At 60.5% G+C, this 21,376-nt stretch overlaps 1 protein-coding gene across 1 annotated transcript in view; it reads left to right on the top strand.

Annotated features, from left to right (window-relative positions):
- Positions 1-942: 942 nt before the first annotated feature.
- Positions 943-21,376, top strand: part of HMCN2 (hemicentin 2) — a 36,977-nt gene continuing 16,543 nt past the window's right edge. The window contains exons 1-31 of the mRNA XM_086625056.1: positions 943-1,177; positions 2,085-2,155; positions 2,892-3,050; positions 3,265-3,387; positions 4,217-4,388; positions 4,734-4,840; positions 5,039-5,159; positions 5,259-5,522; positions 5,681-5,825; positions 6,092-6,213; positions 6,308-6,580; positions 6,687-6,828; positions 7,443-7,570; positions 7,820-7,933; positions 8,091-8,240; positions 8,631-8,825; positions 9,201-9,296; positions 9,656-9,780; positions 10,058-10,202; positions 10,333-10,445; positions 10,692-10,848; positions 11,033-11,195; positions 12,656-12,783; positions 12,933-13,041; positions 13,385-13,554; positions 14,768-14,863; positions 14,977-15,153; positions 15,476-15,630; positions 15,992-16,115; positions 16,268-16,443; positions 16,700-16,787. Coding sequence (XP_086481182.1) covers positions 943-1,177; positions 2,085-2,155; positions 2,892-3,050; positions 3,265-3,387; positions 4,217-4,388; positions 4,734-4,840; positions 5,039-5,159; positions 5,259-5,522; positions 5,681-5,825; positions 6,092-6,213; positions 6,308-6,580; positions 6,687-6,828; positions 7,443-7,570; positions 7,820-7,933; positions 8,091-8,240; positions 8,631-8,825; positions 9,201-9,296; positions 9,656-9,780; positions 10,058-10,202; positions 10,333-10,445; positions 10,692-10,848; positions 11,033-11,195; positions 12,656-12,783; positions 12,933-13,041; positions 13,385-13,554; positions 14,768-14,863; positions 14,977-15,153; positions 15,476-15,630; positions 15,992-16,115; positions 16,268-16,443; positions 16,700-16,787 — 4,543 coding nt within the window. The remainder of the gene's footprint in view (positions 1,178-2,084; positions 2,156-2,891; positions 3,051-3,264; positions 3,388-4,216; positions 4,389-4,733; positions 4,841-5,038; positions 5,160-5,258; positions 5,523-5,680; positions 5,826-6,091; positions 6,214-6,307; positions 6,581-6,686; positions 6,829-7,442; positions 7,571-7,819; positions 7,934-8,090; positions 8,241-8,630; positions 8,826-9,200; positions 9,297-9,655; positions 9,781-10,057; positions 10,203-10,332; positions 10,446-10,691; positions 10,849-11,032; positions 11,196-12,655; positions 12,784-12,932; positions 13,042-13,384; positions 13,555-14,767; positions 14,864-14,976; positions 15,154-15,475; positions 15,631-15,991; positions 16,116-16,267; positions 16,444-16,699; positions 16,788-21,376) is intronic.

Raw genomic sequence — 21,376 nt, forward strand, 5'->3', positions numbered from 1 at the left:
GGGACGTGGGGTGGGCGGTCCCTGATCTCCCCCAGCCCCTGCCTGGGGCGAGCGGGGCCGATGCCGGTTGCTGGGGGCCGGCGGAGGGGCTCAGCCCGGGGCAGGATCCGGCCCTCGGTGCGCAGCCTCCCCCCCCGGGCCGGCCCTTGGCCGCGGCCGCTGCCCGGGTCCCGCCGGGCGGGGGCTGAGCGGGAGCGGAGCGGCCCCGCAGCGGCGGGGGGGGGCCGGCAGCAGCGCCCGCGCCCCCGCCCAGCGCCGCCTTCCCCGGCGCGGCTCCTGGCTCCGGCCGTGTCCGTGCTCTGGGGGCTGCTTGCTCCCCGTCCCGGGGGCGGCTGTGCTGGGGAGCCCCCACCCCCCCAAACCCCTTGTACCCCCCAGGCCCATCGCGGACCCCTCTTCCAGGGAGGGCCCTTTGCCCGGCGGGGGGGCAGTTGCTTCCTCGGGGTCCCTTTCGCAGCTGCCCCTCCTCCCGCCATGGTTTGGCAGGGTTTCCCGCAGCGCTCAGCTGTGAGCCCCCGTGTCCTCCCCTAACCCCGGCTCCCCCTCGGCAGAGCGGGGGGCTCTGAGCCTGGGGGTGGGGAGGGGGTTAGGGCCGGGGAGGGGGCCTGGGCAGTGCTTCTGGCAGCCCTGTGGGCTGCAGGACCTGCTTCCCAATCCCTGCATCCCCATCCCGGCTTCCTCCAGCTCCCACCCACCTCCCGCTGGCTCCAAAAGTCCTCTTTTCCCTCCGTCCCTCCCAGAAGTTGAGCGCTGGAGGAGAAGGTCTACAGCTGCGGGTGGCTGGGCGTCCCCCCAGCCGGGGTCCCCGCTCTGTCTGCACTGCGCGGGGCCCCTCGCACCCTGTGTCCCTCCCCGGTGTGGGGACGGTGCCCAGGGGGTCTGGGGGAAGGAGTAGGGTGAGGACAGAAGGGGTGTCCCCAGCACCTGCGGGTCTCCGCTGCCATGCCAGCCCACGGAAGGGTGTTTGTGGGTCTCTGGCTGCTGCTGGCCCCTAGTCTCGCCGAGCCCCTCCCTGGCACAGGGGGGGCGACCCTGGCCTTTGTCTTCGACATCACCGGCTCCATGTACGACGACCTGGTGCAGGTGATGGACGGGGCCTCACGCATCCTGGAGCGGACGCTCAGCAGGAGCACAAAGCCCATCAGCAACTACGTGCTGGTCCCCTTCCACGACCCAGGTACGGCTGGGACAGGGTGAGGGCACGTGTCCCATAGGGGGATGGGGCTGTGGGGAGCCGGGGTGCAGTCTGGCCAGGTTTGGGGCTGAAGTGTGCGCTTCCCAAGTGCCTGCACTGTCATTTTCCCTTTTTTTAATGCTCTGGTGACTGATGCGATGGGGATGGCAGCGTAGGATGAGCTGCAGCTGGAGATCGTGGTGCTGGGTGGGGGCTCCCATCCCCAAGCCACTCTGCAGGCATGGGGCAAGGTGTTTCTCAGCGGATTAATCCCAGTGATGCTGGGACCCGCTTGTGGGTGGCTCTTCTGCTTCCAACCTGTTCTGATCTCAGTCTAATCGGGGGGGACATTTCTGTATGAGTCCAAAATGTGCTTTCAGGTCGCCTTGATAAAAGCACCACTTGCCAAGAGGTTTTGGTAATTTACTGCAATACCAAAATAATTTCTTTCTGTCCCCTGCCTTGGGATTTCTGTGCATACCCACAAGTAGCAGCTGCTCCCCAAAAGAGCCCTGACCCCCTGCAAGGAGAGTGGGACTGAGCCTTTATTTTCAGCAGAAACCCTGAGTTTGAATGAAAATCGCTGGAGCCAGACAGGGAAGGAGGCAGAGGCAGTAAACAGGTTTCTGCATCGCTTTGCTGGGAGCCTCTGCCAGCAGAAAAGGGCACTGGGTTTGCAGCCCACCCTGGCTGGGACCACCCCGTGTGTCGGGGAGAGCCTTCCAGGGCAGGCTGTGCCCATGGGCATCCACGTGTTGCTCGGTGCCAAGCCGGGGTAGATGCTTAACTCCGAGTCTCACTGGTCCCATAAGGGTGTTTAAGCTGGGGTGGGCGCTTGGGAGTGCCGGCAGCGTGGCACCGGAGGCTGGTGCCAGCGGTTGGGGTGGCTGAGGCGGTGATGTGCTTGCAGAGGTGGGACCCGCCACCCTCACCGCGGACCCCTGGCTCTTCCAGCAGCGCCTGCGGGAGCTCCATGTCCAGGTAGGCATCAGCCCTGTAGCCCTGCTCCGTGGCTGGCTTGGTGGGAAGCTCGGCCCCGCGTTCCTGCGTGGCGGTGGGTGCTGGGAGTGATCTCTTCTTCTAGAAGTGCTGTCTGAAAATTGATTGAGGTGTTTTGTTTTGTTTTTTTTTAAACGATTTCAGCGGCATTCTGCCAGCTGAAACGCTCTCTGGGAATTTAATCATGCTGTATCCATTCCCACTCCTGCCCTGCCTCCCCTGCGTTGCTAAATCCCTGCGGCAACGCAGTTTCCCTTTGGATGCAGCTGTGCTTTGGCGGGGGGTGTAAAGCTGTGGCTGTGGATTGTTTCACAGCCCTTTGGGGAGCAGAGACCCGTGGAAGCGGGAGCTGGTCCTCGCTGTGCCCCTGCGCTTGCCTGGGGTGTCTGGTTCTGCCATGTGGGGGGTGGTGGGCTGCAGTGGGCACGGGTGTGCCCCATAAAGGCGTTTGTGGGAAGTCAGTGGCTTCTGTGAGTCTGGATCCCCAAGTGAGTTGTTTAATCATCGTTAGTGGTGAGACAGGGACGGGTCCTTGCGATCCTGCGTGTCCCTGTGGTGCCACCGCACTGCTCTGGCTGTGCTTCGGCTGGCTTCAGCAAACTGGTGCAGTTCCTCCCCATGAGCAGACCCTGGTGGGATCCAGCCGGGAGCCCAGCAGGGAAGGGCTGAGCACCGGGAGGCCCGGTGCCAGTGCGTCGTCCCTCACTGTGTGCCGCAGGGCGGAGGCGACTGCCCGGAGATGAGCGTGGGGGCCATCAGGCTGGCCGTGGAGGTCTCGCACCCCGGCTCCTTTGTCTACGTCTTCTCTGATGCTCGGGCCAAGGACTACGAGCAGCAGGAGGAGCTGCTGCGGCTGCTGCAGCACAAGCAGACCCAGGTGAGCGGTGCTGCTCACCCACCTCCTGCGAGAGCCGGGCTGGGGACGCCGCGGCAGTAGACCCCGTTACGTTACTCGTTAGCGGAGTCAGTTCTGCATTCCCTGGGCTGGCTCGATGTACTGGGGGCTGGTGGATGCTGGATGTGTCCCCTCCCTGGGATGGACAGACACCCCGAGGCTGTGCGTGATGCTATGGGTGCCATTGCTGTGGCAGGTGGTGTTCGTGCTGACCGGGGACTGTGGGGACAGGAGCCACCCCGGGTACCGCGTGTACGAGCGCATTGCTGCCACCAGCTCGGGGCAGATCTTCCACCTGGACAAGCAGCAGGTGACAGAGGTGAGGGGAAGATCTACGGGAGGAGGGATGAGGTGGCTGAGGTAGCCTGTGATCCAGCCCGGCTCAGCTGCTCTCGTACCCTCCCTGGGGTTAACCCTTGTGCCCAAGGCACCCCCGGATTGCTCTGACAGCACCGCTTTAGCCTGAAGCCAAAGTGAGGGCTGGAGAAGGGTGGTTGCTCCGGAGCTAACTGCCAGGCTGCTTGTGTGATCCTTGGGATGAGCTGACCCTGCTGTCCCCGCAGAGGGGACGTGTCTGCTTGAGGCTGAAGCTGGGGGGCTCCTGTTGCTGTCAGCACCCTGGGAATCGGGCAGGTGGCCTGGCCGCAGGGACAGGAGCTTCTCGCCCCGTCCCTGTCCTTGAAGCTTTTGACCGGCGTGAAATGTCAGAGACCTGAGGAAGATCAAAGTGTTTTTCTGCTCATCAATGGGCAGCATCTCCAAGCAGACCCCCAGCAACATCCCTCCCTGCCCTGCCCAACCTCTGGCAGTCGTGGGTTTTAGTGGTGTGCATTCCCAAGAGTGAGCTGAGGGGGTAACAACATTCCCGCTTTGAGCAGGAGCCACCTGGCAATAACAATTACACCAAATTACTCAATTCCATTTGCACCTGCTCATAGCAAGGGGAGCTCAGCCAAGGCCATCACCTCCTGCCCACCTGTCCCTGTGCCACTCTTGTGCTGGCATTCGCCGGACCCGGCTGGGGCTGGTCCCTCACCTGGGCACTGTTTTACAGCCATGCCTGAGATTTTGACCTGATGCAGTACAGCTCCACTCCTGAAATGGCCGTGCCTGGTGGTGAGGGGGCATCCGGGTTAATCCTCCCCCAGGTGCTGAAGTGGGTGGAAGAGGCTATCCAGGCCTCCAAGGTCCACCTGCTGTCCACGGACCATGAGGACGGCGGGGAGCGCACGTGGCCCATCCCCTTGGACCCTAGCCTGAAGGAGGTCACCATCTCCCTGAGTGGCCCTGCCCCGGGGATCGAGGTCCGGGATCCAGCAGGTGGGAGCCCAGGGCAAGGGACCAAGTGGGGGGTGATGCTTTGCCTCCTGGAGAGCCCTTGGAGGGTCCCTGAGGGTCAGGACAAAGGGGAGGCTGCAGGATTGCCAAACCCTGTGCTGGAAACGTAAATGAAAAAAGCAACGAGCTGCAAAACCCTCGCTAAGCACCGAGGGTACTCGCTCTGCTCCCCTCCCAGGTTGGTTTGCCTCTGGTTTTCGGAGGGTTTTCTCTGCTGCCTGGCTGTAAGATGTGTGTTGGGCCCCAGGGAAGTGGGCTCCTGACTGGCCACAGGGAGCAGGGCATGGACCTGGGCTGCCCATCCCAGAGGTTCGCTTGCTGTTGCAGGAAAGGTCCTCGAGAACGGCCAAGGTCTGAAGGAACTGCTCAGCATCCCCAACTCGGCCGTGGTGGTGGCTGTGAAGCCCCACGAGCCAGGGACGTGGTCGGTCATGGTAGGCTGGTGGCAGACCCTGCACCTTGTCCCCTACCCATCCCTGGGCAGGCTTTGCCAGGTGTGGGCTTTCCCCATCCACCTTCAGCCAGGCAGGGGACCTGTGGCCAGGCTGGAAGGGGCCAGCTGCTGCACCCTCCCTTCCCCACCATCTCCCCTTCCCCTGGCCCTCGGCACATGCCTCTCCCTCCACTTCCAGGCCCACAGCAGCGGCCGCCACTCGCTGAGGATCACGGGCATCAGCAACATTAATTTTCAAGCCCACTTCTCCACCCAGCTGGACTTTGATGCCAGTCAGCCCGGGGAGCGGCCAGTGCAGGGTGAGCGAGGTTGGCGCTGCCTGGGGGCGCGGATGCCGCTTCTGGGCTTCTCGCAGCCAGGAACGTGGCTGGATCGGTTTTTGCCTTTCCTCGTTCCAGGTCTGCCCATCTCAGTGGTGGTGAATTGCACCGGTCTGAAGCCGCCAGGGCACTTGCAGGCAATCGAGCTCTTCAACGCCTCCGGCCATGCCCTCCTCTCACTGCCCACACGGCCCCTTGCCAACACCTCTTTGGGGCAGCTCTGGGTGGGCTCACCGCTCCATGTCCCCCCGGGTGACTTTCTGCTGAAGGTGAAGGGTGAAGACGCCCATGGCCACCCCCTGCACCGTCTCTCCGGGGTTACCTACACCAGCGTGGTCCCTGGTGAGTGCTCCCCAAGAGTGCTGGGAAGAGACCACAGGCTCCAGCACCACCTCTGCTTTGGTTTCTGCTTGGGTATTTTTTTAATCCTACTTCCCAGAGCAGCTCTTGGTGAGCTCCTGAGGAGCGTTACATGTGTGCATGTCCCCAACTACGCCCAGGTCTACCCAAAGTGAACATCTCCAGCAAGATCCAGGCGTACAACCGTGAACCGCAGCTGATCTCCTGCTCCGCATGGAGTGAGGTCCCTTTCCGCCTGCAGCTCAGCCGCGGTAGGATGAAGCTGGGGGAAGAACAGCTCTTCAGGTGAGCCTCTGGTTTGGCCCAGTGAACTCCACGATGGACCCATGTCGGCAGCAACACCCTCCTGAGCTGTGCTGGCTGGGTGCCTGCAAGCCCTGAGCATCCCAAGGCAGCAGAGGAAAAATCCAAGGGATGAGCCTGCAGAGTGGGAAGGGTGTACCCCTTTGCCTGACTCGGATGGAAAAAAAAAAGTCCCAGGGATTTGGAGCAGGGTGGTGGCATGGCAGCTCCAGGGTGGGGGTGACCCCGCAGTCTCTCCTTTTTTGCAGGAGTTTGGGAAACATCAGCTGGTTGATCCCTGCAGTGTCCCAGAGCGACGAAGGGTTTTACGAGTGCACGGCCACGAGCAAGGTCGGGGTGACACGGGCTCAAGCCCACGTCTCTGTCTCAGGTGGGGACCGCTCGTGCCAAGCCTCGGTGCCCACGAGCCTCTGTGTGCATGCCCGGGCATGGGCTGGTTTCATCCTGACGTGCTGTGTTTGCAGAGCCACCGCCCCGCCTCGTAGCCCCGGGCAACATCACGGCTTCACCGGGCCAAGACGTGGTCATGTCCTGCACGGTTCTGAGCGCCGTGCCCTACAACCTGACGTGGAGCTGGGACGGGAAGGCGGCACGGCCGGGGGACGGCCGGACCAGGCTGCTGCAGAACCGCTCGCTGGAGATCAGCCGCGTGCAGCCAGGGGATGGGGGCCTGTACGAGTGCATGGCACGCAGTGCCCACGGCACTGCCACCGCCTCCCTCTGGCTCTTCGTCCAGGGTAGGCTCTGCCCCGTGTGGGACCCTGGTCCTGGTGACGCCTTTGCCCCCTGGACGGGTGATGGACGGCACCTGGGGGCTGAGCCCACCTTTCCTGCCCTGTGCAGAGGTGCCGAGGGTGAGGGTCGATGCCAGCCCCCAGCGTTTCGGCAGGGGCCAGGAGCTTCGGCTGAACTGCACGGCCGGGGGCCACCCCCTACCCCGCACCACCTGGAAGCGCTGGGGCTGGGCCCTGGAGCAGGGCGAGAGGTAACCCCTGGGCACCAGGGTGCCTTTGCCCTCCCTGTCCCGCTGGGGATGGCGGTCCCCTCACAGGGTCTCCAGGCTGAGGGAGAGGGGCTCGGAGCTGCTTGTAGCTCTGGGAAGAGGAAAGTGTGATATCCCCAGCCCGTGCCCCTGAGACGGCTGGCATGCTTCTGGCCTTGATTTCATATATTTATTTTCAAGCCGTCCTGCCTTGTCCAGGTCACCGTCCCCACCGAGGCGGACTCAGGTGCTCTGCACTCCCAGGGTGTGCTCCAGACTCAAAATACTCCTTCCGCTTCCCCTTAATTTCTCCTGCTTTTGGCTTCCACCTCCCTGTCCGTGTCAGGCTATCGGTGCTGGAGTGGAATGTGGGGAAGGATTTATTTTTTTTTAAACTTTGAAGATGAAAAAGCCTCATTCTCGATGCTTTTCCCCAATTCCAAGAAACATCCTTCCCTGCAGCAGCTGGTGGAGGCGGCTTTCAGTAGTAACCCCCATCTCCCCGGCACTCACCGCGGGTGCAGGATGGCTTTAAGCCCACGCGCTTCTTCCAGCGCGTTTTTCATCGGCTCCGTTTTCACAGGGCTCGTTTCTCCGTCTCTCCCTGTTTGCCGCAGGGTGTTCACGGATGCACAGGGCACCCTGCACATCAGGGCTGCCATCCCAGAGGATGCGGGGAATTACAGCTGCCACGCCAGCAGCACGCTAGGATGGGACGAGCAAGTCATCACCCTGGAGTTCACTGGTACCCACATCCCGCTGGCCGGGAGGGGCCCCGGGCTCGGAGCTGCCGCAGGAGGGATTTATTACCCCTCCTTGCTGTCCCTTGGCTGCTGGCCGGGACCTTGCAGCATTCGAACTATGGGATGGGGCTGTCTGCAATGGAGGGTGTTGGGGGGCAGCTCCCAGGGCTCTGGGGTCCCCTCAGGGTGAAGGGCAGCATGCCCAGCACCGCAGGGGGTCACCGAAGCTGTCTCTTTCCCCCGCGGCACAGAGCCTCCCACCATCCTGGCGGTGACGCCCAGCCTGAAGGCGCTGGTGGGAGAAGACGTGACCCTGGAGTGCTGGGTTTCGGGGGTGCCTCCACCCCGTATCATGTGGTACAAAGGTGAGACTGGGATGGACCTGGGGGGCAACCCCTGCCCATGCACTGAGATCCCTCCGCCACCCCGCAGGGCCATTGCGCACGGGGTCCCCTGGAGCGACGGCAGGAGGGACCCCCAGAGGCACGTGGGGTGCTGACATGGGGGGGGGTCTCGGGGCAGGCGAGGAGGCGGTGGCGGCGTTCCCAGCCGGCACCCAGCGTGCCGTCCTGCGGCTGCAGGCGGCGCGGGAGGAGGATGCGGGGCGGTACGTCTGCGAGGCGCTCGGCGAGGCTGGCGTCGCCTTTGACAGCACCGTGCTGGACGTGGGCTGTGAGTCTCCGTCTCTCCTTTCGGCTGCCAGCTCCAGCCTGTCTCTACCTCCTGCTTGCTCCTTCCCAAGGCTCCCCTTGCGCCCAGCTCCCGGGTTTCCCAGGGTTGGAGCGTCAATGCTCCGTACAAGCAGGCTGAAGCCTGGTAGGATTTCCAAGGGTCAGGAGGAGCAAAAGGCTCAAGAAGCAGCAGAAGGGAAGGGATGGAAACTGCAATGGCCCTAAGAGATTTGGGAAAACGCCAAATGCCAAAGTCAATCCGTAACTTTTCAGGGCTCATGCATTTCGCAGACCCATCTCTTCCCCAGGCTTGGCCGTGCACAGAGCCTGCTTCGGGGTCACCAGGGTGCCCCACCTGCCTGAGCCCCTTCTCCGCTGCTCTCTCCTCCAGCTGCCCCCCACTTTCCTGAGCCCCTGGGCGATGTGACGGTCGAGGTTGGCGAGAGCGTGAGCCTGCTGTGCCACGCCGAGGGCTCTCCCTTGCCGCGAGTGGCCTGGTCCCGGCGGGATGGGGAGCCACTGCCGGGCTGGCACGGGCCACATGGTGCTTCTGGCCAGTTGGAGGCTGCCGAGCTCCGCATCGATGGTAAGATCACTGAGCGTTTGAACGTGCGTTGGTGTGATGGAGAGCGCATGTGGGCATCCTGCCCGGATGTGTGCTTACACCAGGTCATCCCTGAGTGCTCTCCCCCCACCTACTGCAGGCTGGTGTCCCCACAGCGGGATTAGCCCCCGTGCCCACCCTTTTTGCAGTACTAAAGGGTTGACATGTGGGTTTATTTGCACGTTTTACTTGTGCAAGCTTGGCTGTGCTGGAGCAGCCCACAAGCCTCGAGTGCTGCGGGGTCTCTGCCCATTGGAGGCAGTGGTGGGGCAGGGGAGGGTGGTGTCCCCCTATCCTGAGCTTTGCTCAGGGCTCTGCAGCCCCACCGGGCTCAGGTTTCTCCCCGCCGTGCTCCAGGTGTCTCGCTGGAGGACCAAGCCGTCTACATCTGCGAAGCTCAGAATGAGTTTGGGAAAATCCAAGCGGAGGTCAAGCTTGCGGTCACCGGACACGGTTTGCTTTTACGTGCTTTTGTTGGGGTGCTGATCCCGGCTGTGCTGGCGGTGAGCAAGCAGCAGACCCGTGCAGCCACGTCTGCACCTGGGCTGGCTGCAGTGAATGCTCAGCAAACCCCTGGCGCAGGGTTCGGATAATGCCCTTCCACCTCTTTGGCTTAATGAACTGATACGTGCTTGAACCCAAACTGTAGACAAATATTCCCAAATTCTTGGGGGAGCTGAATGTTGGAGCTGGCTTATGCCAAGCCAAGGTCTGGACCTTGGAAGAAAGGCAACTCAGATCTGTTGTCCTGAGTATTCCTGGCCAATTTATCTATAATTCGCCTTGTTTTCCTTTTCTCCTCTTCCAAGCAGCCCCAGAAATAGCTCTGACATCCCCCATGGTCCGTGTGCTCCTGGGCCAGCCCGTGTCGCTGCCCTGTGTGATCCTGGCTGGGAGGCCATTCCCAGTCCGCCGCTGGCTGAAGGACGGGCAGCCGGTGAGGGTCCTGCACTGCCAGGATGTTGGGTGGGCATGAGCACAGCCCTGCAGTGGGGGCTTTGCCGCAGGGTGGGTGCCCCAACCTCTTGGAGCAAAGCTGCTGGTGGAAGATGCCAGGGGAGAATTTGGGTTGGGAAGGTAACACAGGTTCATCGCTGCATCAGGATGTTCCTACTGCTCAAGGGTTGGTTTCTAGATATGCTCCGAAGACACAGGGATGAGGTGATGTCTGACCCCACCGTCTGTTCTGCTTGCTGCTCTCTGTCTGTGCCCAGGTAGCCCCCAGCAGCCGTTACTCCGTCCGGGCTGATGGGAGCCTGCACGTGGACCAGGCGTTGCAGGGGGACGCGGGGACGTACACCTGTGTGGTGACCAACGCCCTCGGCTCGCACAGGCAGGACGTGTCCCTGGTCGTCCAGGGTGAGGGGCAGGGTGCCAGGCGTCCCCGCTCTGCGGTGGACAGGGGCGGGTGCCCTCTGCACTCGTTCAGCAGCAAAGCACCGCTCTTGGATGTGGCCACATGGGATGAGGTGCTTCTTTTCCTTTCCAGTTCCTCCTGGCATTGAGCTTGGCCCTGTCCTTGTCACTGCCACCGAGGGAGCGGCCGTCACCCTGCGCTGCAATGCCACCGGCGTGCCCCCCCCCACTGTCACCTGGGCGAAGGTGGGTGACAGCGACTTCCCAGCCAGGCTGTGGGTCACCCTCGGGTGCAGGATAATGCGTTTGGAGGGGACGTAGCTCTCCAGTGCAGCTATAAGTGCCTGGAGGGGTGGCAACAAGTGCCCTGGGAAGCTGGGACCAGAGAGCAGCTGACTCAGATGGGTCCAGAGCCCTCTTCTTGCCCTCGGGGTGCTCAGCTCCTGGGAGAGTCTCTGCTGCCTTCCTTCCTCCCTTCCCTTTCCTCTGCAGGGCACTGAGCCTGTTTCGCTGAGCCCACGCTACCACCTTGACCCTGACGGGACCCTCCTGATCCCTTCGGCCTCACCTGGGGATGCTGGGACCTACTTCTGCACAGCTGCCAACGTGGCAGGCTCCTCCAGCCGGGAGATGCAGCTCTCCATCAGCAGTGAGTGCTGGGACTGGCCCTGGCACCAGATCCCTGGCTGGGAGAGCGTGACCTGGGCACTCTCCTGGCTTCCTTGGGCCACCCGGCTAGGTCCCAGATGGGTTTGCGGGGTGGGAAGAGCAGCAATGGGGGCTGTGGGGCACCTGAAGCGTTCCTGCCCCAGCCGCACTCCCTCTCCACCCAGCGAAGCCCAGGATTACCGTGAACGGATCGCAGGCGCCGGACCCCGTAACCATCCTGGTGATGCTCGGGCAGGAGACCACCCTGCCCTGCGAGGCTCTAGGCTATCCCCCTCCCTTGGTGGTGTGGACCCAGGAGTCCCGGCCGTTGCCTCTCGCCACTGCCAGGTAAGAAGCCTTGTGGGTGCTGGGGCCATCATCTCTTGGGACTGTGTGTCTCCCCAGAGGGATGTTGGGACCATGAAGGGACTCAGCTGCTTGGCAGGGAGAAGCAAAGGGCAGTCCTGGCATCAAGTGGCTGATGCTCAATGCTCTGGCAGGAGCCACAGCAGCCGAGCAGTATGGCATTAGCTCTGGTCTCCAAGGAGAGCAGAGCGAGAACCACCAAGCATTTTTTCCATCATACAAACATCTGCTGGGATGGAGCAGCTGCTCCCGACCCTTCATGTGCTCTCCCCAGACACAGGGCTGGAGCTGGGGAAGGGAAGGTGGCCCCGGTGCAGCTCCCCAGCCCTGCTTGCCCATGTGCTTTTGTGCGTGTTCCTGCCTGGTGCCTTCATGCTCATGGAGGCAGTGAGGCCAAGGATGCACCTGAGGATGGTGGATCCCTGCAGGAGGTGTTGGACCGGGGCTTGATGCTGCTTTGCATGGAGGAGGAGGAGTTTTGAGGTCTGGAGGAGAAGAGCAGCGTGGAGAGGAGGATGGGCAGCCAGTGGGGCTGCGGGTGCTGCAGCTGACGTGTTGGGGTGACTTCACGGGCTTTAGGTGTTGAAATGCTCCTGGGCCAAGGCTTGGCACAAAGGCAGTTGTGTGAGCCCATTGGTGGCTTTGGCTCCGCTGGGACATGGATATAAAGGCTAGTTCTGCTCCGAAGGGAGACTTCTGGAGAGCCAAATTTATTTGCTGGTGGTGTTGAGGCTGACAGCAGTGACGAGGCTGTCATTTGATGCTGTTTGGTGGGAGAAGATAACCTGGAGGTTGGATGGATGTGTGTTTGTTGTCTCGGTCTTATCCCTTGGAAGCAAGACCTGCTTTCTCAGCATGTCAGCACTGTGCTGGAAGGGCATCCCTAAAACCATGGGCCTCGATATCAGGGTTAATCGCTTCTTTCCCTGCACCTGGGGAGCAGGGGGAGGCATCTTGGTTTCACTCTTCTTGAGGGACTGTGTTGCCTTGTTGTTCCTGTCTGGTTTTCTATGGCTGCTCCCGACTGCTCCATGCTGCTCCCCACATCTCAGCTGGCTTGTCCTTCTGTGCTTGGATGATTTATGGAAGCATATGGGGAGGAATCTGCAGCCGTGGGCTGAGATGATGTTATGTCTGTGGAGCACAGACAGGGCTGGAAGCGAGAGCGTGGCCAGCTCCAGCTGCAGGGGCTGTACTCCATGGGGAGCCCCGTCCCCATTCGTCTCCCTTCGTCCCCCTGGGCTGGTGCCAGTGCCTTGTGCTGAGCAAAGGGAATTTGCACCCTGGAGAGCTCTGCCATCCTCCTTGCACAGGAGGCGGCCCTGGGGACCTTGTCTTGTCTGTCTCGAGGCGATGGTGAGCCCTTAGCTCCTGTGCAAGGGTAGAGGATGGAGGACACGGCTGTTCCTCCCATCCAACTTTTCTGTTCCTTCTCCTCCAAGCTACAGTGTCCTCCCTTCGGGGTCCCTCCGGCTGGCCGAGCCCCAGGTGACGGACACCGGCCTCTACACCTGCACGGCCACCAACACGGCGGGCAACGCCTCACTCAGCTATAGCCTGCGCGTCCAAGGTTCATGTCCGCTGGTTAAACGCTCCTCCCATGGGCTGTGGGTCTTCCTGTGTCACCGGGGTCCTGCACTGTCCAAGCCCTTGGCTGCTCCCACGTCCCTGTGTTGGGGTCTGAGGGTGGCCCTAGCCTAAGGTCCCCTTTCTCCCCAGCTCCCCCCCAGGTGCTGATGGGCGATGGGGAAAGCCACCTGACGGCTGTCACCAACGGCTCCCTGAGGATCCACTGTCGTGCCACGGGTGTCCCCACGCCCTGGATCCAGTGAGTGCTGCAGGGCGGTGGGTCATGCCAACGTCCCCCTGAGCTCCTGTAGGGACTGTGTCGCTCCCCGGGAGTGCTCTGCACCCAGCATGCAGAGCTGTGGCGGAGATCAGGATGGGAGCTCAGGATGGGTGATGGGGACCTCCAACTTGGGGTATACCTTGGGATGGGACGTATCCATTCCCACTTCTTGCCCCTGGGATCCTGCTCTGCCCAATCTGGGTGCTGTCAGCCCCTTTGCAGGTGACAAGGGGACAATCCTTGCTGCCAGCACCCCACTGTTCACTCCTTTGGGTGGTGGTGGGACAGACCAGGGACTTGCTTCCTGTCCCCTTCCTCGCAGGTGGCTGAAGGATGGGCATCCCCTGGGCGAGCGGGACGATGCGGTAGTGTCCGAGGACGGCGGGACTCTGCTGATTGCTCGCGTGGGGCTTGATCATGAAGGGCTCTACATCTGCCAGGCCAGCAACTGGGCAGGGGTGGCCCAGGCAGAGGTGCAGGTTTCGGTGCAAGGTGAGCACAGTGTCCGGGGTGAGACCCGCTATCCATCCCACGTGTCAGGGACAACGTGGCTGGCCAAAGAGGTGTATGTTCTTGTTCCTGATTTTTGGGAGGTGTAGGGTCACTGGCTTGATCCATTGGGATCTTGCTCTTTGTTAATGAGACTGAGAGCTGGTGGCTGCTGACACCACAGTAAACCATAGCATCCATCTTCAATGGATTCTTTCTGGTGGATCATCTACTCCCAGCGCTGTTTCCCCTCTGGCCAGAGCACCCCTTGGTCAGCATGGCAGGATGTGGTGCTGAAGGTGGCGGGTGAGACCAGGCAGGGAGCAGAGATCCCTGCCCGGGACGGATGAATGTCTGTCACGGGTTTAATCTGGCCCGCGACAGAACACCACGTAGCCACTCACTCGCCCTCCCCTGCCCCCGGAGATGCGGGAGAGAATCGTAAGGGTGAAGGGAAGGAGACTCATGGGTTGAGATAAGAACAATTTAATAATTGAAATAAAATAAAATTAAAAGTAATAATGACAAGAATAATAATAGTAGAATATACAAACGAGTGAGGCACAGTGCGGTTGCTCACCACCCACTGACCAACACCCATCCCGGCCCCAGCTAGCAATCCCAGAGAGAAATCCCAAACCTCAGTCCTGGAAAAGAGAGCGAGCCTCCCGGCCAACCCTCATCTATATACTGAGCATGACATTGCATGAAATGGAATATTTTGTAGGCAATTTGGGCCTAAACCCGCATCCGAAGCCAGGGGCTGTGGGTCCTTCGCTCCGGCCGTGCTCCCTCCCGGCTCGTTGTGCACCTGCACGCTGGCAAAGCACGGGAGGTTGAAAGCTCCTTATTTCTTAGCAACAACTAAAACACCAGTACGTTGTAAACATTCTTCTCATACCAAATCCCACACTAAATCCAAAACACAGCCCTGTTCTAGCTACTAAGAGGAAAATTAACCCTATCCCAGCCGAAACCAGGACAATGTCCCATTGGGATGGGAACAAACCTGCTAGGTACTTAGGGAGCAGCAGTGGCACCGTGTGGTGACGTGATCCCTTCCCAGTGTGGGGAGTGAGCCCTGGCCGTGGCTCTCCCAGGACTCGATGTGTGTTGAGAGCCCCCAGCGAGCCCGGCGTGCCCTGTGGCACTGCACTGTGTGGCTGCAGCCAGCCTGGGCCACGCAGAGCCAGTGACTGTGGGTGCCGGGTTGCAGTGCCTCCGAACATCGAACCCAGCACGGTGGACCTGGCCGTCCTGGAGAACAGCACAGCATCCCTGGAGTGCCTGGCCTCGGGGCTGCCGGCTCCCAGTGAGTTGGTTCTCTCCATCAGCTCTTGCTCATCCCTGGGGCTTCCCTGGGTCTCCTCGGTGAGCGGGGCAGCAGCATCGCTCCTTATGACTCGGCTCCCTGTGTCCCTCCAGACATCACCTGGTACAAGGGGCATGAGCAGCTCTTGGCCGGACCAGGTCGGACCTTGTCCAGGGATGGGAAGCACCTGGAGATCCAGCGTGCCCAGCTCTCTGACGCTGGCAGCTACCGCTGCGTGGCCTCCAACATGGCCGGTTTCACTGAGCTCTGGTACAGCCTGCGGGTGACTGGTGAGTCTGCGGCGAGCAGTGATGGGCTGTGGCTGTCCAAGAGCTGAGTGTCCCCCCCAGCACCTCTTGTGTCCGCATGGGACCAACGGGATTGTCCCAGCCCTCGGGACATGTCTCTGGAAGATGGCTTTAGCAGAGCCCCTGTCCTCTCCCCCGTTTGCTGTTCCAGCCATGCAATCCTCCATGTCCATCCCAAATAATGTCCTGGAAAAGCCATGGCCCCATGGATGGGTGTTGCCTGGGCCACACCATGGTGTTTCCTACTCACCCTGTCCCTTTTGCAACCGTGTGTTCCCGGTGACATTTTTCTGTCGCCTCCCAGTGCCACCGCGGATCACAGCTGGCCCCAGCCCCGTCACGGTGGTGATGGATGAGCCGGTGACACTGGAGTATGATGCCACGGGGACCCCAGCTCCCGTGCTGCTGTGGCTGAAGGATGGCAATCCCATGACCAGCGTGGTGGCAGGTGGTCCACAGGTGAGAGAGCTCCTGATGGAGGGGGGGGCTTGCTGGGCACGTGCCTCCAGGAAGATGCTCCTTTTCCTTTTTCTGACTTAAAAAAACCAAACCAAAACAAACAAAAAACCAATACAAAACCAAACGATTGCTGGAGCTGAGCAGATGCAACGTTGTCCAGACCTGCCCAGCCCTGTGCTGGGCTTTCCTGCCATGATGGGTACGGGTGGGCAGAGGGTCCCTGGGGCGTGACAAGGACAGGCTCAAGGCAGGCTTGTGCCCACCCATCCCTGTACCCGTGTGCCAGCTTGCAGCGCAGCTGCCTTCCAGTCTCTCCGGTTTCGTGCTCATCTGGGCTCTTTCTGCTTCTTGGGGAGCACAGATCCTGTCTGGTGGGCAGGTGCTGTCCCTGCCCTCTGCTCGCCTCCAGGACTCAGGGACATACACATGTGTAGCCACCAGTGCCGTGGGGGAAGACAGACGTGAGGCCACCCTTGAGGTGCGGTGTAAGTACCCCGTGGGTCCTGGCCCCATCCCACCAGAGCAGCTGTAGGGTGGGAAGTGACGCTCGGGACTATGGGGCTGCTCCGCTGCCCTGGGGAGGGGTGCCAAGGCGGGTGGCTAGGGGAAGGTGTTGCCCTGTTGATCTGTTTTCCAGTTCCCACCACCACCCTGGGTGAGGAGGAGAACGTCTCTGTCATTGTCAACCAGCCGGTGACACTGGAGTGCCCGGTCCCTGGGGTCCCCCCTCGGGGGTCCCGCTGGCTGAAGGACGGGAACTTGCTCACACCGAAGCCGGGCGTGTGGCTGTCTGCAGAGGGGACCGTGCTCCAGGTGACATTTTGCAGTATTGCAGAGGACGGGAGGGGAAATAGAGCTGTCAAGACCTTCATCTCCTCCTCCCCATCCTTGGGAGAGTGCGGGTGCAGAGGGAAGGGGTGTCCCTCCCTGCTGCCCATGGCTCAGCACCATTCCCACCCCTCATGCCGATCCCATTCCCATGGCTTCTGCTGCTACAGAGTCCCCCCACGGCAGGGCTGTGTGATCTGGCTCTGCTGCAGAGCATCCTAGTGTCTGCTTGCTCCGGCAGATCGGGCGTGCCAGCGTGCAGGATGAGGGCAGGTACACATGCCAGGTGCCCGGCCACCCCGAGAAACACTACGACCTCAGCGTGTGGGGTAAGGGCTACTGTGGCTGAAACAGCCCTTCGGGGCAAATATAGTGTGTGTATATACGCATACTATATATATACACACACACAATATTTATACTATAGAGGCATATATGCTATGTTATATGCCATTTGTTCATATATATAATATGTATCTGGGGTAGCTGACTGGCTTGGAAAACACTAACCCTAAAATATTAAGGCTCTGCAAAATGATGCAGCTGGAGGTGGTGGGGAGTCCCCACCAGAATGGGTGCCCGAGGGGAAAACGCCGGTGTCTGCTCAAGTCTCGGGGGGAGGTTGCAGTGCCGATGCAGAAGAGATGTCCTTCCAAAATCTGGGCAGGAGACTGAAGGGATTTCCTTGCCGTTGCTGGGGCTCCTCTGTCCTTTCTTTGCGCTTAGTGTGACGGTCGCTGCTGGCGCCGTCCCCTTCTCTCCCTGCCTGAGTCGGGATCGGTGGTTCCCGGGCCGCTGCCAGGACGGGCACTGGCTGCTTTCGCTCGCTGTTCAGCGCGTCAGCAGTGCCGGGGCTGAGCCAGGGTCTGGCTGCTCTTGGGGATGCTCTAGGCCAGCTGTGGGAGTCCTGCAGGCGAGCAGCCAGGGAGCAGAGAAAATCCAGTTCTGATCCAGGCTTGTTCCTGCGATCTCTTCCCAGGGAAACGCACGTCTGGTGTCCTGGCGCGGGCAGATTGTTTGGGTTCTGCTGTTGTTGTTTTTCAGGGGTTTCTGGGTGTTGGGGTTTTTCTTGTACAAATTGATATCCCTCATGGGAAGGAGTTACTGTTTTCCAGCCAGCTGTATTTATGAGCAACTGAGAACAGCATCCGATAATGGAAAGAGTTAGGTAACCTTCCCCGTGAGCTGTGCTCCTCCCGATGCTGCGTCTGGCCAGCCTGGGCTTGGCCCGCCTGCGTGGTTGGCGCGGGATGCTCGGTCATCCTCTGCTGTAGGCCACGTGCAATTAAAAGCATCGTGCACTTAGTAGCTGGAAAGTCAAGGTTATTGTTTCCACATGGAGCTGGTGCAGGGGAGGCTTGCCGGTTCTTTTTGGGGAGCTGCGTGCAGGTGTCGTGCAGCCAGCGGGACAGAGCTGCAGTGGGGAGCTGCCCCTCTCCTCTTGTCCAGTGCCACCGGCAAACTGCTCCTTCCCTCTCGTCCCCTGCAGTGCCCCCATCCTTCTCCTTGGCAGAGCCCACCGCTGTGTCCGTACTGGAGGGGCAGTCCGTCCGGCTGGCCTGCGAGTGCCACGGGATCCCCTTCCCCACCCTGAGCTGGTGGAAGGATGGTAGGGACCTGCTTCTCAGCCTCGTCCCTCCCCACACGTGTTGACCCACCAGACAGATGTCAGTCTCCTTGGAGCAAGGAGTGCTTTACATTGAGCAGTGTCCAGCCTCTGGGTGGGAAGTGGTCCTGCTGGGAACCTGAGAGGAGGCTGCTGTCCTCGTCCTCCCAGGGGAGCCGCTCTCTGCCCAACCCAGGAGTCCAAAGCTGGTGTCCATGGGAGGGGGTGTGCTCTACATCGAGAAGGTTCGGCTGGTGGATGAGGGGACGTATACCTGCGAGTGCAGGAATGCCGCCGGCAGCAGCAGCAAGGAGCATCGCCTGGAGGTGCAGGGTGAGCTGGGGGGAGCCCAGAGACACAGAGGACCTGTAGGGGTGGCCGAAGGTGAAGAGATATCTCTTGATGCAAGGTCCATCTGGACCCAAAAGCTCCCAGCCATTGCCTGCTGCCTTGGGTGTTTGGAAAGGACGCTGCTAGCTGGGTTAGCCTTGTCCCTCCAGCTTCACTCTTGGCTCCACGCTGGTTGCAGCTGGTTCTCACTCCAGCAGCCCAATCGCACTGGCTGCACCCGCTCACGTTGTCTTCACCCCCCTGCTGTCCGGTCCAATGGCGTTTGTGTATCCACTCGCACGCGGCCAAGGGAGTCACTGCAGCGTCACTTCCACCCTGTGTCCCTCTGCCCGCAGCGCTGCCGAGGATCCAGGGCAGCAGCAAAGCCCCGAGGAAGGTTTCTGTTATCAAGGCTGGTGAGACAGTTTTGGAGTGTGAGGCCACGGGGATGCCACCGCCCATGGTGACATGGATGAAAGACGGGCAGCCTGTGGCCAGCGGGGAAGGACTCCTGCTTACGGAGCATGGGAGGCGGCTGCGCATCCCCGAGGCGGAGGTGGCCCACGCAGGACGCTACACTTGCCTGGTGGCAAACGCGGTGGGGCAGGAGCAGAGGGAGTTTGATGTTGTGGTGCATGGTAAGGGCGTGGGACGGGGCCGTGGTTGGGGGGTATGGATGGATGCAGGCAGGTTCAGGAGGGTGGTGATGTCCCACCGCGTGTTTGATGCATGGAGCGACCTGATGTGGAGTAGATCTTGGAAAACCCAGCATGTAGAAAGTCTTGGGTCAGAAGGGGGATTCTCCAGGCAATATAGCTGTAGAGCTGGGTCTATCAGGCAGGAGTTTCTTCGCAGGGTCATCAGAGCAGGTCATCTCACACTGTATAAAGTCATCTACTTCCCAAGGACTCGAGGAAACCTCATGGGCCAAGGTATCAAGCACTTGGGCTGGAAGAGGCCTGTGGTGGCTCGGGGCATGTGGCCAGCCTAGTGTCACATATGTAAGTGTGGGCTTGGGGGGGCAGGTAAGTGGCACATACTTGCTGTGGGTCACCTGTCCCATAACGTCTTCAAAGTCAACGACTTCAGGTGATGTCAGTGGTCCTTCTGGGGTTGTGTCCTCAAACTGTACAAGCAGGAGGGTGGGAACAAGCCGAGTTTGCCCCTTTCCCTTGCTCCTTTGCTGTCTTGGCTGCTTTACAAATGAATGTCCACGCTTTTCTGTCTCCTCAGTTCCTCCTGAGTTCATTCAAGGATCTGGATCGACAACCAACATCAGCATCTCTCTGCATGGATCCCTGACACTGACCTGTGAGGCCACCGGTGTTCCCTTGCCTGTGGTCACCTGGTCATGGAATGGCTCTCCTGTCACCCCCAGCGAGCACGCACATGTGCTTTCAGGTCAGCGACGAGGCATGGACACTGTGAGAGACAAGCACTTCAGGAACATGTTTTACTCCAAAGCTGATGGGTTTAAATGTGGCGGAGCTTCAGTTCTGCAGGAGAACTGCTGGGATGGGCTGGTGCCTGGATCGGGGCCCTGAGACCTCTCTGTTCCATGCTTCCAGGGGGCTGGCTGCTGAGGATCACCCATGCACGAGCCGAGGATGGTGGCCACTATTCCTGCCTGGCCAGCAACGTAGCTGGGGAGGCCAGAAGGCATTTCCTTGTGGAGGTCCTGGGTAAGGAGGGGTCCTCCATCTGCTGCACGATTCCTGGTGGGATTTCAGAGCTTCAGCCTTGCAAGGATAGTCAGGAATTAAGACTGGGTGTGGTGGGAGCTGCAGTGCTGGAGTCTGTTGTATCTTAGCCTGTGAGCTTGGAGGCCCGGTGAAGCTAGATGGCTGCTCAGGTCCCCGGTGGCTCGTGTTCCTAGTTCCTCCCCACATTGAGAATGCGGATGAAGAAGAGACCACCGAAGTGCCTGAGGGCCACCCTGTCACCTGGTCCTGCCTGGCTGTGGGTGAGCATCACACGGGGAGCGGAGGTGGCATCAGCAGGTGGGAGATGGGGCTTGGGGACAGCCAGCTTGCGTAAGCTTTTGGGGTGCAGAGCAAACGGATGGCTCCAGTCGATGTCAAGCAAACAGCTGAGATCAGCTGAAAAGCTTTTTTGGGATAGTTCCTGGCTGTACAGTTGGGCTGTCCGGGAAGCGCTGGGGAGGGGGCACCCACGCGGGGAGCTTGTTCCACAACATAAGATCTAATCTTTCCCAAATGGAGCTAAAATTCCTCTCATCTGTTTTCTCCTTTAGTGATGGGAGTAATTAATCACCTCCTACTCAGGACAGTTTTCTTTCTTCTTGCTGGCTCATCCAGCAGTCTCTGAAATCCAGATCACGATAACTTTGGATTTGGGCTGACGTCCCTGATTCCCAGAAAAGCTCCGGCACAGTGACCCCGGTCAGGCTGTGCACATGCATGGAGAAACTTTGCATGAAGACTAAAACCTGCTTTCCACCCTGCACAGGCAACCCCCAGCCTAAGATCACCTGGCTGAAAGACAGCCACCCTCTGCCCCATGGAGACACCTTCTCCATCTCCCCTGATGGCTCCGTGCTCCACATCCCTCAAGCATCCCTGTCTGACACCGGCCGCTACTCCTGCGTGGCCTCCAGCTCTGTGGCAAACCAAACCAAGCACTACCTGCTAGATGTTTCAGGTATGAGGTGCCTTTGGGTGGAGGCAGATTTTCAGGTGTGAGCAGGGGATGTTGGCTTAGAGGGCTTTTTATTTATCCACCCAGGTAGGTGGTGAGGATCCCTCAACTGTGCTGCCAGCAGCATGGTGTGAGGTCCTGTACTTGCCTCAAAGCCTTCATGAGACCTCTTGGACGGGCATAAAGGATCCAGCTCTGATGGTGCAGGATCCAGCTCTATGGTGGCTGGTGGGAAGGGGGAGAGTGTCTTCTGCGTCCCCTGTGCTTTTGGAGGGCAGAGTCTGAAGCTGGGCTTGTGCTGTGGTCAAGTCCAACTCCCTGAAC

This window comes from Tauraco erythrolophus, chromosome 22 (assembly GCF_009769465.1).
Source record: "Tauraco erythrolophus isolate bTauEry1 chromosome 22, bTauEry1.pri, whole genome shotgun sequence".
In the NCBI taxonomy this organism is placed as follows: domain Eukaryota; kingdom Metazoa; phylum Chordata; class Aves; order Musophagiformes; family Musophagidae; genus Tauraco; species Tauraco erythrolophus.